This window comes from Hesperophylax consimilis, chromosome 27, assembly GCF_061612785.1.
Source record: "Hesperophylax consimilis isolate HC1 chromosome 27, BYU_Hcon_1.0, whole genome shotgun sequence".
NCBI lineage: Eukaryota > Metazoa > Arthropoda > Insecta > Trichoptera > Limnephilidae > Hesperophylax > Hesperophylax consimilis.
The window spans coordinates 10991843-11007016 of NC_142862.1; the positions used below are offsets into that span (position 1 = coordinate 10991843).

The window sequence follows — 15174 nt, forward strand, 5'->3', positions numbered from 1 at the left end:
TAAAGCCACGGGTCGTGTGTAGTGTGTAGGGTAGGCGCAGTGTTTTCTCTATTGCCTGTTTGTCAACTCAAACTCCTGTAAACACAAGTGAACTGGGTACAAGCGATGTGTGTCAGGGGCGCAGCGGATGGGGCGCTGCAAGGCCTAGACTTCAAAGAGGTTGCACATAAAAAAAAACATTTAGGAGGTCTTTGGGTTTTTTTTCAGGGTATGTTATCTTAAGGGGTAATGTCGACATATTCTGCATGGTTCTGTTTATTGGTTCTATTTTGTCGACATATTCGGCAGGTTCTGTTTAAGGCTCTGTAGCAAGCGTTCAAAGATGGTTTGAAAGGGAGATAATATGTAATAACAAATGTTAGAGGGAGGGCGCTGATATTAAAAAAAAAAAAACAATAATGAAAATGGTGAAAATATTTAATATAACAGGCCTCTTTTGAAATAGAGCAAAAATCTCTCGACAGTACTTTAGTTCAATTTAAAGATACACTGTGAATTTTGTTCATACCTATAATATATTAAATAACAGAAAAAAACATATTTTTTTAATAATTTTCGGAGCTTATTTGCGATTTTTTTCTATCGAGGGAATATCGTATAATTACCATTTTGGCATAACAAATAGTATATATATAGATATGTATAAATATTCTCTTAAAAAATAACATTTTTTTTACTTAAAGAGTTAAAGAGAAATATATTATGAATCGGTAGAAACTCTCAATGCGGGGGAAGAAAAATAAGTGGAATATATGTCTTAAAAAATGTATAATTTTTGGCCCTAGTATTTCAACTGCCCAGAGCCATAAACATATTTTAGGTCAATCTATTTCCTTCTTTAGTCAATTTAAGTGAAAGTAATAGGGGAAAGTTAGGAAGTTCCTTGCTATTCAAATTATTTCAAAATATAAATGTCAGTCATTTAAAGCAAAAGTATATTTAATAGTTCTCTCTTATTAGGGTGATACTGGAAGTAGCTTCTGAATACCGAGAATGTTTTCCACTCCCTTATAAAATATTGTCCGGAGGATATTTTACACAAAAATAGCTTTTCATAAAAATACCAACAGTCGTCAGTGTACTTACACACAAATAGATAAGATATTTTTTAGAGAATGATAATATTGAGGGATATTGTGAAGAAATGGGTGAAAATATGGATGATTGATCCAATTTATTCAGATCTTGTCGCTAAGCCAGGTATTTGAAGTTGACTGTATTTTCCACTACGGAACGAGGTGCAAACATGCAGTTCTTTGTTACTAAATGTTTAATCTTTCAATTAAAGTTTTTTTATAAGGACGATACTAAGAGTACCTTTCTTTCACTTTGAAACGAAATGTAAACGATAAGCATTTGAAAAAAAAATCTTATTCGTTATTTATATTATTAATAGTCGTTTTTTGTTACTCTTTATCAATTTTGGTTTTAAAAGTTTCTTTGCTTACGGATCGGGGTTTTATTCTATATTTTATTGCCCGGTGGCTATGTTACTACACGCCTCTGTTGAGAACCCCTTGTCTGAAGAGTTTCAGATCCGCCAAGTGGGTTAATCCCGTCCTAAATAAGCCTGTATTTGGCTTTTTCGACCAAATGCTTGTATTTAAACTTTACACGGAGAGTGTTAGTCAGAGCTGCGGCGGGCGAATCTAAAATTACTCTCACAAGGGACGTGTTATCCTACAAACACCCTTTACTTGTTAAAAAAACTAGGGTACTTATTATAAAACTCATAAAGTACAAATTGGCAGACAGGGTGTAAAGAATCACACCTCTTTTATCAACACTCCCGCTCTGGGGCCTACACATTTCTCCCAAACGATAATTTTGTACAATGTCTATGTTGTTTTTTACCTCACGCGTATACAATTTTGTGGATCCTTGAAAATCCTATTTGGTTATCAGCATTTAAAAAAAATCTCACTTAACTTTTAAGGTATTAAATATCTGTCAAGTTCCGAAGAAATAATTCTCTCCCTTCCCCATAAATCCCCATTATTACCCATCTAGCCTTATTTAAGCAAGATTGCGTTAATGATGAGAGATTCTTTCAAGAATAAATTGGATTTATCTTTTGATTCTCACTGCCTCAAAATAATGTCCATATCGAAGGAGATTCTGTTCAGCAAACATAAAATACCCCTCACCACAGACAGGATCGATCCCGATAACATGTTGTACCTACAATCAGCCGGTTTTAATAAGATTCAGGTTAAGATAATTTTTGATCTTGCTGTCTTCGATTGTCATCAGTAATGCAGATATTCGAAAATATACCCTATTTGTATGGAAAGACTGCCTGGTAAGAGGTCCTTGAAAACAAATCCAAGAACATTAGAAATACTGTATCGTTTAGCTGGGTGGTCCGACGCGTAGCTTCTGTTTCTCGGTCCCGGGTTCGGTTCCCGGAACCGGCTCACTTTGGCTGGACTTTACGAGCAGCGTCTCCCGGCCGAGTGGTTAACGGCATTGCGCACCGAATCGCGCCGCCAGAATGTCACGTTCGAACGCCGCGAGTGCCATACGAAATCTCGCCAAGGAACGGCGACAAAAATACGGTAAAAGAGTCGTAAATGTGTCCATACCGTGTATTGAGGTTTCGAAGTAAAAATTTCATTTTGTTTTTCGTGGAATCAACCATAAAACAGAGCTTAATGTTATGGTGCTTCTTGGAAAAGACGTATGGAAATTGGTATCGTAGACTGAAACAATCAGAACCGTTTTTATCAACGATTTACTAACCGCAAGCCTTCTTCAATGCGTTTTATGATGCAATATGCAAGAGTCCACTTGAAAAGATTGATGGAAATCTGATTCTCTTTCCCAGATGAATCATGTGATAGAACAGTTCGATAATTGCGTGAAATATCCAGATACACTGGACACTGTTAATACGCATCTTATTAAAGAAAAAAAACTTTGAATAGTTTGATAACAACGAAAAATAATTATTTCAATCTCCAGAAACGGAAAATAATGCATTTCAACAGTTATTTCGTTGAAATTGAAAATGTTTTTTTTTTTTGCCAGAGCAATCCCGATGAGTTACAAAACTCTTTGTAGGACTAGAGGAACTTACAATACATATAGATGGGAGTTAATAGGTACAATTTTACATTGGTATTTTATTATCAAAATTAAAAGTTTCACATTCAAAATATTACACAAATAGAAAAATGGTGGTTAAGTAGAATAAACAAGAAGACACATAAAAGGAAACGGACAGGGATATATACACAGAGCAAAGGTAGGAATTAAAAAGTAGGTACTTACCCACTAATACATTGGTACAAATAGATTATGATCGATTACAAATACAGGGAATAGAAAAGAAGAGAGAAAGATACAAAACAAAGCAGAACACGACAAGAATTATATATTTTTACGTTGTTCCCATGGTGGCCATTGTTATTGATGTGAAAGAAAAATTTTAACCGAAGAATCTAAAATACTTAGATACCTAAAAAATAATAGATAAACTTACCCAAAAAGACCAATATTAATATTATTTTGTCAAAACATGACGTCAAATTATCAGTATTTTGAACGAAATAGCTATATAAATGCATTATTTTCCATTTAAGGTTACTGACTTCTAGTCGTTTCTCACTGTTATCTAACTGATCCAATGTTTCAATGTATCTGGATATTTACCAGGAAGATAGCCGTGGTAAAGCAGTAGTAAGTAAGCTGATCGGCTCTAAATCCAGGGATTGTGGGATGAAAATTCATTGTGGTTTTTGAATTTTTTGCATCTTGGTCCATCGAAATCTTCTCAGTATCGTCCTGATGATAAATAATCATTCAAAGTGGTTACTTAAAATAGCTTCGTTTCGGGACTTGATTTTTAACCGTGGATTTTATCTTCTAATTGTTTGTTTGATTGCAGAGTGGTTCACGGCAAAAAAGAGCAAGATGGCGGAGTGTATTGGTGCGTGGCCCAGAATCTTGCCGGCAAGGCTGTCAGCAGAAATGCAACATTAACCGTAGCAGGTGAGTCCAATTATTTTCTTCTACTAATTATTTTCAGATATTTGGTGAATTTGTTAAGATGAAGCTACAAGCCAAAGATGTGTATATTCTTGGTTTGCCTTATATCGTCACGAATATAGGTAATAGGCATTCAAATCGCTTGGCAAACGGAGTCAAGTAACGCTCGATTTCAAGCGCAAGAGTGGTTTTCATTTATTTTATAAACAATTTTATAAGAACGCAAATAGTTAATCAAGGGAAACTGTCACAGATAATTTTAGCTATAATTTTTTTAAAGTTGTTTTTTAAATCATATTTTTGGTATTCATAATGTAAACCAATTCGTTATAAAGATTAATCGAAAATAACTATTTAGCATTAAGCTTCGCCTTAAGAATTATACTGAAGCAAAATAAATGTACAAAAATAAAGAAAATGTTGATGGAGTTAAATATTATGTCATTTTAACAAATTATTAAAGTATATTAATACTATATATTTAATTAAAAAATAATTAATGAACGTACATCAATTGAACTTTGGTAAAAAAATTTGCAACACAAACTATTACGTCTTACATTAAAATAGTTTTAAAATAAATGTACAAAAATAAAGAAAATGTTGATGGAGTTAAATATTATGTCATTTTAACAAATTATTAAAGTATATTAATACTATATATTTAATTAAAAAATAATTAATGAACGTACATCAATTGAACTTTGGTAAAAAAATTTGCAACACAAACTATTACGTCTTACATTAAAATAGTTTTAAAATAAATGTACAAAAATAAAGAAAATGTTGATGGAGTTAAATATTATGTCATTTTAACAAATTATTAAAGTATATTAATACAATATATTTAATTAAAAAATAATTAATGAACGTACATCAATTGAACTTTGGTAAAAAAATTTGCAACACAAACTATTACGTCTTACATTAAAATAGTTTTAAAATAAATGTACAAAAATAAAGAAAATGTTGATGGAGTTAAATATTATGTCATTTTAACAAATTATTAAAGTATATTAATACTATATATTTAATTAAAAAATAATTAATGAACGTACATCAATTGAACTTTGGTAAAAAAATTTGCAACACAAACTATTACGTCTTACTTTATTATATATACAAATAATCCGCTCTTCTGAATTCTCCAAACGTATACTTCCAATTTTGAAAATGACACTTGACACAGCAAAGTTCTATAGTTCATTGAGCCGGAGTTACAGACAAACAGAGTCATAACCGAAATCAGTATTTTTAAAAATAATTGTTTATTTCTCGGGAAAGTACCTTACTTTCTTACCTATAATATTTGGCTAATTTATATAGCTCCGTTTTCGTGAGAAATCGCCTCATTATCAACCACCAAGAAATTACTTTAAAACACATATTTTATTGGAGAATTAGGTTTTATTTAATATTAGGTTATATTAAATTATTTAGTCTCACTGGCTCCAGACGGGAGCAGTTGGGACTCTTGTGAGGTATTCACTATAAAAAAATAAAAAAAAACAATTAAAATCCTTCAGTACTTTCATCACATTTGTTCATGTGGTGTATGTGTGTAAGGGGGACAGCATGAGAGCGAGACAGCGAGTACGAGACGTATATAAGAGATCGTATGAGCGGGAATGAGCCTCTCAGTCCAGAACCGTGATAGTCTTCTTACGAATAAATATTATAATACAAGCATTGTTATTATTGAGTATGTAGAGTTAACATACGTTACAGTGGCGCAGCACGGTAGTTCGTAAATTATTAAAAGTTTACGGAGAATCAGATGATTCAAGAAGATTATTCGAATTTTTTGTGATCACAGTATAGTCTGGCGCTTTTGGGCGTTGGATCGCTAAATTTTGAAGGAAGAAGAAGAATAATAAAAGGCTATCAAATTGGAGAATTCACACGCAGCCGAGGCGAGCACGCAGATCGGGCCGGGCAAATTGCGCGGTAAAAACGCAATTTTACACGTGTGTGGGAGCCGACATTGCAACATTTTGTCGAGAGTACACCGTTACACGGGGTACGCAGAAGATCCAGGATCAAGATCGGCATCAAGGGTGAATTGGCCGGAATCCGGGACCGGGGTTCTGTCGCTACAGCGGGAAGGAAGACCTTGGAAGGTGATCGTGTCCGCAGCTGAAGGGAGACGGAGCCAGAAAAGGGTGCTGAGACGTTGGTGATTCACAGGCTCAGGGCAGGGGCTCGGAGCATAACCTCTGGAAGGGCTGAGATACGTATATTTTATTCAACTTGTTTCAGTTCTTCTCCCAATGGAGGCGATTTGTAAGAATTTGGGGACGTTCTGTTACAGAACGGGAGACTGGTCATTGTTCAGGGAACGATTGGATCAGGCCCTCATTTTAAATGATGATAAGTTGTTGTCACCAGAACGCAAAAGAGCATTTTTGCTGAGTTGCCTCACGGAAGAAACTTTCTCTCTATTATGTGATTTATGTTTTCCAAAAAAGGTTTCTGTTTGTTCTTTTGAAGATTTATGTAAATTATTTGATTCACATTGCAAACCAGTTAAAAATATTTTTGAGTCTCGTGAATTATTTTATAAATGTAAACAGTTTCCTAACGAATCCGTTAAAGATTACGCGGCTAGATTGAGAGGGTTAAGTTTATCTTGTAATTTTGAGCTGAGATTGGAACCATGTTTAAAGGACATATTCGTTATTGGGATTTTTAATGAAAAATTGAAACACAAGCTATTCGTAGAGGCAATCGATACTTCTTTTACGGATTGCATTAATCTAGCGGCGACGTGGGAACATGTTGTGGCTTTTAAAAAAGTAAATCCGAATTTAAATGTTGTTCATAAGGAAAGCGAGTATTTCCATAAATCCAGGAAAGATAGTCCTTCCAGGAATAAAAATTCAATGCGGAGTAAATCACCGGTTAATGGTACGTTAAAAACTTGTTTTTTGTGTGGAAAAAAAAATCATTTGCAAAGAGATTGCTGGAAAAAAATTTTGTGTAATCATTGTAACAAATCGGGTCATCCTAGTAATTTGTGTAAATACAATAAAAATTATGTAGGTACTAAAAATAAACGGTTGAATTCGGTGTTCGTGGTTAATAATAATGTGGGGCCGGAACCCACATATATAGATTTGTTAATTGGTAACATAATATTGCCGGCGTTGGTAGATACGGGGGCTGCGATTAACGCGATACCATATGAAGTGTATTTAAGATATTTTGTTTCTTACGATTTAGAAAAGTATAATGTTCATTTGTCAGGGTATGACGGAACGCAGTTAAATGTTTTAGGTAAAGTGAATTTAGAGGTGTCATTTTTAGGTAAAAGTGCGAAAATACAGTTCGTAATAATTAAAAATGGTAATTCTACAATAGTTGGTAGAGATTTTTTACAAGTTTTCGGTATCGGATTAAGTGGAATAAATTCTGTAAAATTCAGTGAGATTAATTGTGATAATCATCTTGTTTTTCGTGAAAGTTTAAAGAAGAAATATGCTCATGTTTTTTCAGAAAAATCGGGTAGGCTTAAAAATTATGAGGCAAACATTGAAGTTAATTCGGACTTTAGGCCAAAGTTTGTAAATCCGAGGCCATTACCTTTTAGTTTACGTGAGAAAGTAGAGATAGAGTTACAGAGAATGTTGCATGAAGACATTATTGAAAAGGTAGAAATAAGCGATATTGCAAGCCCGATTGTTGTTGTAAAAAAGAAAGACGCTTCAATTAGGATTTGTACTGATTTCAAAACAACATTGAATCCTATGTTAGCGAAGTTGAAATACCCACTACCTCGTATTGACGATTTAATTTCATCTCTGAATGGTGCAAAATATTTTGCTAAGATAGACTTACGAAATGCATTTGGACAAATTTCATTGAACGAAAAGTCTAGAAAATTATGTGTGATTAGTACGCATATAGGTTTATTTGCTTATAAAGTATTGCCTTTTGGCTTAAGCACGAGTCCGGCCATCTTCATGCAAGTCATTACGGCGATAGTTGGTGGACTTAGGAACGTTCGTGTATTTTTAGATGATCTACTTTTATTTGGGAATTCTAAAGAGGAATTATTTTCTATTTGTGAAGCAGTACTTAGCAAGCTAAGTGATTGCGGATTAACTATTAATGAAAATAAGTGTTCTTTTCTAGAAACAGAGATAGAATATTTAGGTTATAGAATTTCGCAGAAAGGAGTTATGCCTTTAGAAAATAAAATATATGCTATTACCCAAATGAGTGTACCGAAAAATGTTTCGGAACTTAGAAGTTTGCTGGGAGTTATTTCCTACTATAGGTCTTTTATACAGAATGTGTCAGGTATTTTGTCTCCTTTATACCAATTGTTGAAAAAAGGGATACAATTTGTATGGTCTCAGGAATGCAATATTGCGTTTGAGCAAGTTAAGAAACTGCTGACGTCAGACAATATTTTGGTGCATTTTGACCCACAATTACCTATCAAGCTAATTACAGACGCGAGTGATATAGGTATATCTGCTATTATATGTCACGTATATGAGAATGGCATGGAAAGACCGATTGCATTCGCTAGCCGTTTATTGTCAAAAACGGAATTGAGGTATTCCATTCTAGATAAGGAAGCGTGTGCAATAATATTTGGATTAAAAAAATTCTTTCAATATTTATATGGTAATAAATTCGTTCTAACTTGTGATAATAAAGCTTTGGTACATATTTTGAACACTGAAAAACAAGTGCCAATACTAGCGGCAAATAGGCTACAGCGCTATGCGCTGATTTTACAAACATTTGACTATAATATAGAATATGTCAAGTCGGGTGAGAACAAAGCGGATTTCTTATCTAGGTTGCCGGTCAATAGTAATAATAATTTAAGTGATTGTATCGACGAGGTCGACGGTAGCGAATATTTCTTAAATTATATTGGTAGTCTGAACGTTGATAAGATTGAATCGGATTTTTTAAATATAATTGAGGCGGAAACGACAATTTCAAAAGAAACGATGAAGCAGTTTTCGATTAAAGATGTAAACATAGCAACCATTATTGGGTTCGTAATCAATGGTTGGCCGGATAAAAAGTTTTTAAAGGATGACTTGTTAAAATTCTGGTATTTTAGAAATAAATTATCGACTTATGACTCGTGTTTATTTTATAATAATAAATTTGTGGTTCCGAGGGAATTAAGGGAAATCATATTGAATTTCATACATCAATCGCATTTAGGTATTGTTAAATCTAAAAATCTTGCTCGAAATTATTTTTTTTGGTTAGGGATGAACTCAGAGGTAGAAGCAACTGTGAAGCAGTGCGTTCGATGCTTGGAGTGTTTACCCACTCCATGTAAAGTTGAGTTACAGCCGTGGCCAATCAGTGGATTAATATGGAATAGATTGCATATTGATTTCATGGGACCTTTTGGTGGTTACAATTTTTTGATAATCGTTGATGCAACTACAAAATGGATAGACTGTCACATCGTAAATAAAGTAGATTCGTTTTGTACAATAAAAGTTTTGAAAAGATTATTTTCTAATTTCGGAATTCCGGAGCAGATAGTAAGTGACAATGGTACAGCGTTCACTTCAACAGTTTTTAAGGAATTTTGTCATAATTTTAATATTAAATCGTTGACATCTCCTGTCAACCATCCAGCTTCTAACGGACTTGCCGAAAATGGGGTTAAAACGGTAAAGAATTTTTAAAAAAAAATTATGATAAATAATAAATTGCCTGCTGATTTTGAGGATAAACTTTTAACATTTTTGGTTGATATTAGGAATACGCCTTCTATGTCTACGGGGATTGAACCTAGTAAATTAATTTTGGGAAGGAAAATTAGATCAATTTTTAATACAATCATTCCAATATTAGATAATGTTGAAGGTCAAGGTTTTAAAGGGATTGATAACACGATTAAAGATAAGATGTTATTGAGTCAGCAAAAACAAAAAAAGTATTATAGAGGAAAAAAAATTAAAAAGCACTTTGATGTTGGATCTAAAGTTTTAACCAGGGATTTGAGAAGTGATAAAAACAAATGGATATTAGGAGAAATTTATAAAAGATTGGGGAATAGGGTTTATTTAGTAAAAATTATGTCTACAGGACAAGTGTGGAAACGCCACCATGATCAAATTTCAGAGAGGAAGGTTAGGTGGGGGGAGAGTGACGGGTCTGATGATTTGCTGGACCTGGGTCCACTCTCGGACGTGGACATGACCAAGTTTCCTAATTCCTCTGATTTTTGCAGGTCACCTACACCATGGGAGGGGAGGTTACGCCCTCGAGGACAACGCCCATGCTACACCGAATGAAGAGTCAAGAACATACATAATTACATATAAATTGGAAATTAAATACATAATGGAAATAATTAAATATATTTGGCTTATATAAATTTGTAAAAATAAAAAGATGTAATTATGATTTAAGTGTGGGGGTGTGGTGTATGTGTGTAAGGGGGACAGCATGAGAGCGAGACAGCGAGTACGAGACGTATATAAGAGATCGTATGAGCGGGAATGAGCCTCTCAGTCCAGAACCGTGATAGTCTTCTTACGAATAAATATTATAATACAAGCATTGTTATTATTGAGTATGTAGAGTTAACATACGTTACAGTTCAGTTTGCACTGTTTTCTGTGTATTTCAAATGCGCTATATAATCTTATTTTTAAATTTTCCGTAAAAACAAATACTGTTTTAGAAACTATATAAAATTATCTTTCTAGTGTATGCATTTAAAAAAAAAAAATTGTTCTAAATTTTAATATCAAACGTGAAAAATGTTGTCAAAAACGCTAACCACATTTTTACTTAAATTTTGGAAAAATTGAGAGAACTCGATATTTCGAAAATACGTTCGTCTTGTTTGGGGAATTCGTAAGAAAACTGTACCTTCACTTTTATCTCGTTCATATAATAAAAAATATTTTTTAAAGTTAAACCGAATGTTACGATAGCGGATAGATGAATAATTTCGATTCATTTTTACTATTTTTAGGATTTTATTGATGGATTCCAGTATAAAACTTTGAGGCAAACTGTAAAGAATTATTATTTTTCGTTCTAACGTCAAAAATTAAGTTTTTCCGCGTTATAGAAAAAAATATAAATATATATTTTTTTAATATGGACGGCCTGTCATATATGACCCTCAAACGCTGGATGGGTTAATCGTGTTTGTTTTTTTAACGCTTTTCGATAATGTGTGGAAAATATAAAATAACACGGTTATGAGAAGAATTTATTATGAAGAATCATTCAAGACCACTAAAAAATTAGAAAAAAGTTCTTCTGCTGTACTTGATAACTAGGTCAACACCGCCAGGTACTTCATGACCATCTTCTTCTCATTATTTCTCTTCTTTCAGCCTCACAGCATTTTCCAAAACTGGAATGCTACTTCACTTGTGTTGCCTCCAAATATGCCAGTAAAGCATTCATTATACTATTGCATATATTGACACGGTAGCAGAAGTCGGGGACGCCCGAGGAAGACATGGCACGATCATGTGAATCAGATACTTGAGTCGGGCCTTGTCAAGAGTCGAAATAATAGAAGAGTATGCATGAGACGATGCATGAATGTGAATAAGGCAAGGATTGTTCGCCAAGACCGATTTTTTGGCGGTCTACCCTGCGGGGAAAGGGCGTGATGTTTAATTAGTTATATTGACACAATGTTTTAGCTCAGAGAAAGTTAATAAAATTAATACTAACACAAACGCCTACTTCATAAATTTAAAAATAATTCCAGTGCTGACAATACAATAATTATATTCAAAACTTACTTTGAAGTGACCTACCAGGTAAGTATTGTACAGTATATTATCTCCATAAATAGTTATTAATAACACAGATCACTGTAGAAATGTATTATAAATTTGTACAGCGCCCTTGAGGTGATTTTGAAACGGCGCTATACAAGTCATCCAATTATTATTATTACTACAATAATATGAATAAACTAGCTGACGTGTACCCGGGGTTGCTGGGGATTATCCTTAGGAGATAGACATAAACCACAGAGTACTTTTTTGTAGGCCTTTTTAAGATATACAATTCCGTAGTACATTGTTTTGATGTATCTCATAAGGTTTAGCCAGCATTAGCAATGCAGTGTTCGATAAAATATTTTTACGACTTGATTATAAAACATAGACTTTTCTCTACTTTCTATAAATGTAATATGCCCGTATTATATATGCAAACCTTCCGGAATAAATTCTCTAAACGACAGTGCACATCCTATACATATCCGTCGCGTAGCTTAGAAGAACTAAGCGCACAAACAGACAGACGCGGATAGCGTATTTATTTTATACTCTTTAGAGAATTAACACCTTAACAAGGTGTTAAATTCAACAAGGCATGCACATCAATTACAATTACCTAAATCAAACACATTCTTTATTCTTTGAACAAAAACACTTGCTTTATACTTCACACATAACTGGCCATTGCTTTATTTTTATTATTTATTCATGTAGACTTGGACATCATCCTACGCAATTGGTTTTATTTTATTTTTATATGATTTCACGCCCAGCAAAAAACAGAATACATGTAGTTAACTATCGAAAATAATACAAAAAAAAATTTAAGCTTGATAAAAGTAAACAGATAAACTGAATATGAAACAATATTAGTAAAACATGTAACAGTAACATAAAATAATATAGAAACTAGAACAGTATCACTACATATTAGACAAATCACTGAAACTACATTACCAACGCTACTCTAATTTGTAGGATTCATCAAAGTGCTGGTATAGATTACGCTTAGTTTTACGAATGGAGTCAATAAATATATCAATTGTACCCCAAACTTGTTGCCCAGATTATGTATCCTATTGGTTTGTCAGTGTGTATGTATTGCAGAATAATGTTATATTTTGTCTTATATTCCTAGACGTCAGATTGCATTTAATAGTGGCAACGATGGCAGGACTGTCAATTAAGTTGTTAATGACTCTGTATAACACAACCAGGTCTGACGTAATTCTCCTGTCAGACAGTGTTATTAGATGCAATACTTATAGGTATTTCATAAATAATATTATTAATGCGAAAGTTTGTTTCTTTGTTTGTCCTTCTTTCACGTCAGTGGTGACCGGGGGTGACTGATCGACGATTTTTTTGCATAGGGATAGTTGGAGGACTGATTGAAAAATCTTTAATTCCCATAGAAAATATATTGGAACATTTTTTCCCTAAAACCTAGCATAATAGTTTTATATTTTATGAATTGTGAATTCCTCTATTTGCCTACCCCTCCTTGATCTGACTGGTAGTTTATCGCGTTTATGTTTTATCGCATATCCCCACTAATGAAAAGCTATTAAACACGTGTTTGTAAGTCCCCAGCGTCGAGGGAAGAAGAAGATAAAAAACCGATATTATAAACAAAGATGCCACATCTTGTTGCGTATTTACACAAACCTTTGTTTGTTTTAATGCCTATATGGAAAGTCTAAACAAATAAACTCCACAAAGGTCTGAAAATTGTTCAAGATGCTATGCAGTTATAGGCACCAGGACTGAACTAGCTAAAAAAAACTCTTTAAAAAAAGTTATGAAAAAATACAATTCTTATTTATTAATTAATCGTATTTTATATGTACATCCAAGTTTACAAATGTCTAATTTAATATAACTTACATACCTGCATTATTATTATTTTGGCCCAAGATTACTCTATATTATGCATGCATAAATTGAGCGTGGCATGTACGTATTATTTGTTGGGCTGGCACACTACGCTATAATCTTCCTCAGGAGAGGAGGTCAGATCTATTGGGGGACTGCCGCGGAGTATCATTTTTTTGTATGGGAACTGTCACTTTGACAGATGAAAGCCGTGTAATTACGGTGCTCCGTAAATTGTTTTGATCCCTTCTCCTGCCGTAGGTAGGAGAGGGGGTCGCATAATTTTATATTTATATTGTCTAATATAGTCTAGCTAGCAGATCACAGCGCATTCAGTTCGTCAGTTTCACTATTAGTTAATTTAGTTCCTTTAACAATTTGGTTACTTTTGAAAATCTATTTCCCCCAAGTATTATTCTCATTGCTTGATTTTGGAGATTTCGCAACTTAATTTGTTCTCTGTCGTTACATGAGAACAGAATTGTTGAACAGTAGTTAAAAAGGGGATCTTAATTTTTATTTTAAATTTTCCGAATTATTCGTATAATCAGTTCTACTTCACAGTTAATCATAGTTCATTGAACCATAGTTCCACAGACAGACAGACCCATAACTTAGCACTTCCCAACCAATCTATTTTTTTCAGCCTTACAATATACCCCGATTGGGGATGCCGTATTTCCACTGGTTGGAACTCTTGAACGAAAGAAACCACAAAAAACTATTCATTAGATATATTTTTAGCTAATATTTCATAGTTCATCTCTGTGCTTAGAGTAAATATTTATCCTGCTAGCGACAGCATTTGGTGCGTGTTAGCATTAGCGGCCCGACAAATTGTTGTACCCAAAACAAACAATATCTCCTCTCTAAACTCTCCACGGTTCTGTGGTTTGGGCCCAATGCACAGATCTGCTATTATTATTATTATATTATATCTCAGATTGGGATTCTAAGAACAGGGTTCTAGGGGCGTTTGCATCAGTGTGAGAAAAGCAAATAACGATGTTACCAAACAAGCAATATGTAACATACAAATATGTATGTTGCAGATGTACAAAACATCTCCAAACCTACATTATTATCTTGCGATTGAAGACCGCTACTGTATAACATATCCAACTTTCCAAAGTCCTTTCAGAGCATCTAGCATGGTCAATCGATAACGGTTATATCAATAGTGTCGGTAACTTGTAACTGTTTTTTGTCCATTAACGATCTGGTCGATGACAAATTACCGACATAATCGATAAAACCTTAATCGATCGACCGAGCTAGGATACTCTTGGCGGATGGATAATCAATATTGGCCTATAAAATCGACTATTGCATAGCAAGCGTGGCAAGACGGGACGACGCTCTTGCATGGAGCAACACTTAAGGTGATGCCATACGTAGTAATGGAAAATCATGTGTTTTTGGTTTTAAAATTTGGTCGCCTAGAAATGTTTCAGATGCTTTAATTAAATACTGCGAGTAGAATACATCTTGGCCTTTGAAATAATCGAGTATTTTTTAGATAAGTCTTTTTATAAGCTCAGAAAAAAATAATGTATTAGCC

At 33.7% G+C, this 15174-nt stretch overlaps 1 protein-coding gene across 1 annotated transcript in view; it reads left to right on the plus strand.

Moving 5' to 3' along the window:
• LOC149410572 (roundabout homolog 2-like) overlaps nucleotides 1-15174 on the plus strand; it is a 693950-nt gene that overhangs the window by 381194 nt on the left and 297582 nt on the right. The window contains exon 4 of the mRNA XM_089648290.1: nucleotides 3890-3993. Within this exon, the coding sequence (XP_089504416.1) occupies nucleotides 3890-3993 (104 nt within the window). The remainder of the gene's footprint in view (nucleotides 1-3889; nucleotides 3994-15174) is intronic.